General features: G+C 58.4%; 1 protein-coding gene across 1 annotated transcript; it reads left to right on the top strand.

Moving 5' to 3' along the window:
- Positions 1-1,067: 1,067 nt before the first annotated feature.
- Positions 1,068-3,225, top strand: LOC307069942 (protein S100-A15A-like; the record flags this gene model as incomplete). The annotated part of the gene is made up of 2 exons (XM_079728289.1): positions 1,068-1,208; positions 3,097-3,225. The coding sequence occupies 2 exons, from the start codon at positions 1,068-1,070 to the stop codon at positions 3,223-3,225; spliced, it is 270 nt and encodes an 89-aa protein (XP_079584415.1).
- Positions 3,226-3,481: the final 256 nt, after the last annotated feature.

Raw genomic sequence — 3,481 nt, 5'->3', positions numbered from 1 at the left:
CTAGCTGGAGGTGGTCATTTGTGTGATTTGGGGAAATTTACTTAACCCCCTCTCTGGATTTCATTTCCTCCTCAGGAAAATGAGGGAATGATGCCTCCCTTACAAGGTCATCGTGAGGATTACATGGGATGCTGTGTATAAGGGGCTTCTCCCAGTGCCTGGCTAGCTCTGTAAGAGTTGGAACCAGTTGTCCTGAGTCTTATCTGCCCAGAATCCAAGGAGGACAGCTGGCCCGACAGGACAGCCCTGCCTCCCGAACACAGGGATCTCATCTCCGAAAGAAGTGGGGAGTGGGGGCTTGAGGGCATCTGTCCCTCACCTGTGCAGAGCACCGGGATGGGGCTTCAGGGGGATGGGAGAGGCTGCAGTGCCCCTGCCTGTCCCCGCCACTGGGCACTGAACAGCCTCAGTGCACAGAAGCTATGGGAGGCCACAGGGCCATGCAAATGGCACGCAGACTCCTTCAGAGAGGGTCAGGGCAGGGGTAGGAGAAAGATGGGGATCGCCGTGCAGTCTGTATTCAACCAAGAAAGGAAAACAATATTTGAGCAGGCCTGGGCTTTGGGGTGGTGTAATTATTTCAATATTCTGTTTGTGGTACAAAATAGTCTATGGTAGTGGGGATCTTGCCTTCTCAAGAGGTTTAAAAATATTTCCATTGGAAAACACTATCTTGCTTCGAAGAGTCTAGTTTTTTCTCATTCTTGATTTCGGGGACTCCTAAGCTGAGGGCAAGGTTGGGGGGTGGAGAACACAGCTCCTGTCCCCTGGAAGACTCCCATCTCAGGAAAAGGACAGAGCCCTGTCCTAAGAGTTCACGGCGAAGTTTCCTGCAGGGCGGGGACTCTGAGCCAAGTTTGCAAGGGGTCCGATGGAGGGCAGGGAGGGGGCTTGAGACAGGTTGGGCAGGGGATTCTTGGAGGAAGTGCCCACCTGCTGTGGCCTGGCCTCAGTGTGGCCTGCTGTGCTGTGCTCTCCCCCAGATTCTCCACTGTCCCCTGCTGCTCCCCCGCTGCATCTCCAGAGCCGCCCCTGTCCTGGACCCAGGCCCAGCCACCGTGACAGACATGCCAGTGGAAGAATGCCTCTTCCAAATCATCCACTGCTACCAGCAGTATGTGGCCCAGGAGGGGGACTTGGAGACCCTGTCCCTGGAGGAGTTGAAGGCCCTACTCGTGGCCAACGTGCCCCGTTTCGTGGAGACCTTGGTGTGTGGGGTCTGAGGTCGGGTGGGGATGAAGTATGGGGTTGGTTGTGGGGTTGGAAGTGAGTGGTGAGAATGTAAGTACAGCTGTATCCCAAGAGCATTTCCACCTAGGGGAGGGGGCTTGAGGGAGGGTGGAGGGCAGGATCTGCGGTGGGGAGAACATGGCCCAGCCCAGCCTTATTTTCTGTCTTTCCCTGTCCTGAAACTTCCTGCCTGAAACTTAGTCCTAACCCCAAACCTGTTTATTCTTCTGCCTGACCTGCTTCTGGCGAGAACAGGTCCTAAATCTTCCCTCTGCCCACAGGCCAGTTCAATCAGTGCCTGGCCCCAGGACTGCCCTTTGAACCCCAGCCCCTTCTCCTGGGGTCTGCACAAGCCACTCCCCCCTCCCCCTGGAACCCAGGCTGGGCTCAATCACCCTCTGCAGGCCGGTGCATCTCCTCTGTCATCAGGCCCAGCCCCATGATTACTGGGCTCCTTGGGGACTGCAAGGCCGGAAGGAGTGTCTGTGGGGCGCTGCCCTTGGCACTTGGTGCCCAGCCCCGGCGGGGTCTCTGGACTGTTATGTCCAGAGGACTTCAGGTCGTGCCCGACTCAAGGCCCTGCATTCCAGGAGAGGCACCTCCTCTGGTCACTTCTTGTGTTCCCTGACTGCCTTTGAGACACGTCAGAGGAGACAGACTTGCCCTCAGTTTATTGGAGTGTAGCCATGAGGATCACTAAGGTGGGGGCTAGGGTGACTTTTTAGTCCCTGTTTCTAGGGAGACCTTTTTCTTTCCAGGGCCAGTTGTTTATGTCTTGGGGGGGCAAGGACCCTCAGACCCTGCACTCGGGTTCTCACAGGGCAGACATAGCAGCCTGGGCAGAGGGCTGAGATGAGGGAAGCCGGGGTGAGCCTGCCCAAGGCCGTAGGCCTCCAGTTTCCCGGGTCAACCAGCTTTGCAGAGGAGATAAGATTATAAGAAGTAGATGGTGAAGCAGTGGGGGAGTTGGAGGGGGAGACCTGCCATGAGGATGAAGGTCACCCCCAGGCCCACAGCTGCTTACGGCTGCAGTGACATCCTTTCTGGAAGCTTTCTGAGAACTTCTCGCCGGCTTCCCAATGCCCATCAGCCAAATCCTGCTGGAAGCTGCCTCACCCACACTGCCGAGTGCTCCACCTTGTCCTCACCTGCCCTCTGACCCCTGGCTTTCTCCCTGCTGTCCCTTCCACTTCAAATGCTCCTTTCCTCCCTACACCATCCCCAGTTCTCAGCCCTGAGGGCCACCTCCTCTGGGACATCCTGGCCAGCTCCGGGGCCCACGGCTCTGGCCTTTCCCTTGATCTGCCCCTTCTATAGGTGACATGGGCCCAGTGTCATAAACAGTTCCTGGGCCGGTGCCACAGCATGCAGACATGTGACCCCACCTGGTGCTGGCCCTGCAGCAGTGCTGGAGACGCAGACATGAGGGGCAGTGGGCTCTGCCCTGGGAGCTCCCTGTGTGGAGGAGGTAGGCACAGCTCTCCACCCTGAAGCCCCTGGGCTGGGCTGTCCCTGCAGGGGAGACAGGCTTAAACAGCCTCCGATGGTGGACGAATGTGGATCGTGTTGTGGGGTGTGCAGTCAGCCAGCAAATGGAGCCCTGCCCGCACCCTCTGTCCCCCCTGCAGCCCCAGGTCCAGTTAGCTGAGGTGCCCACCATGCCACTGCCTCTTTGGCTGGATTCTGCCACATAGGCTGTCCTGGCCACTGACTGTTTGAGTGAGGAGCTGTGTCCTGCAAGCCCCCTCCAGGCAGGGCCAGGCCACAGTCCCCCACCCCGTCCTCCCACCGGCAGGCCGCGGAGGGCCTGGCCATTGCTGCGGGGCGATGCCTGGGTGCGTGGTTGACCCTCTGCCCACCGCTCAGGGCCGGAAGGAGCTGTACTCCATCACGGAGTTGTTCCGGGTGGCAGACAAGAACAAGGACAACCAGCTCTGCTTTGAGGAGTTCCTCTACCGCTTGGGCAAGCTGGTGAAGGACCACCACCCACAGTAGCACCAGCAGCTGTGCACCTGGCACAGCGCCCAGCACAGACTCTATCAAGGGGAGCATAGGCAGCCTCCCCACAGGGGCCAGCTGGGGGGCAGGCGCGACCTGGCTACAGGCAGCTGAAGGGACCGCTCTGCCGTGTGTGTCTGTGGTAAGGACAGCTGTGAAGGAAGAGAATAAAGCAACTTCGTAAACATTTCGGGATGTTGTTGAGTTCCTGGTTCTGGGCATCTGCTCTGGGTCCAGAAAGAGGAGGTTTGGT

Source organism: Hyperoodon ampullatus (assembly GCF_949752795.1).
Source record: "Hyperoodon ampullatus genome assembly, chromosome: 2".
Classification (NCBI taxonomy): Eukaryota; Metazoa; Chordata; class Mammalia; order Artiodactyla; family Ziphiidae; genus Hyperoodon; species Hyperoodon ampullatus.
Note: the sequence above shows the minus strand (reverse complement) of the source record. Positions and strands in the feature narration are given on the sequence as shown.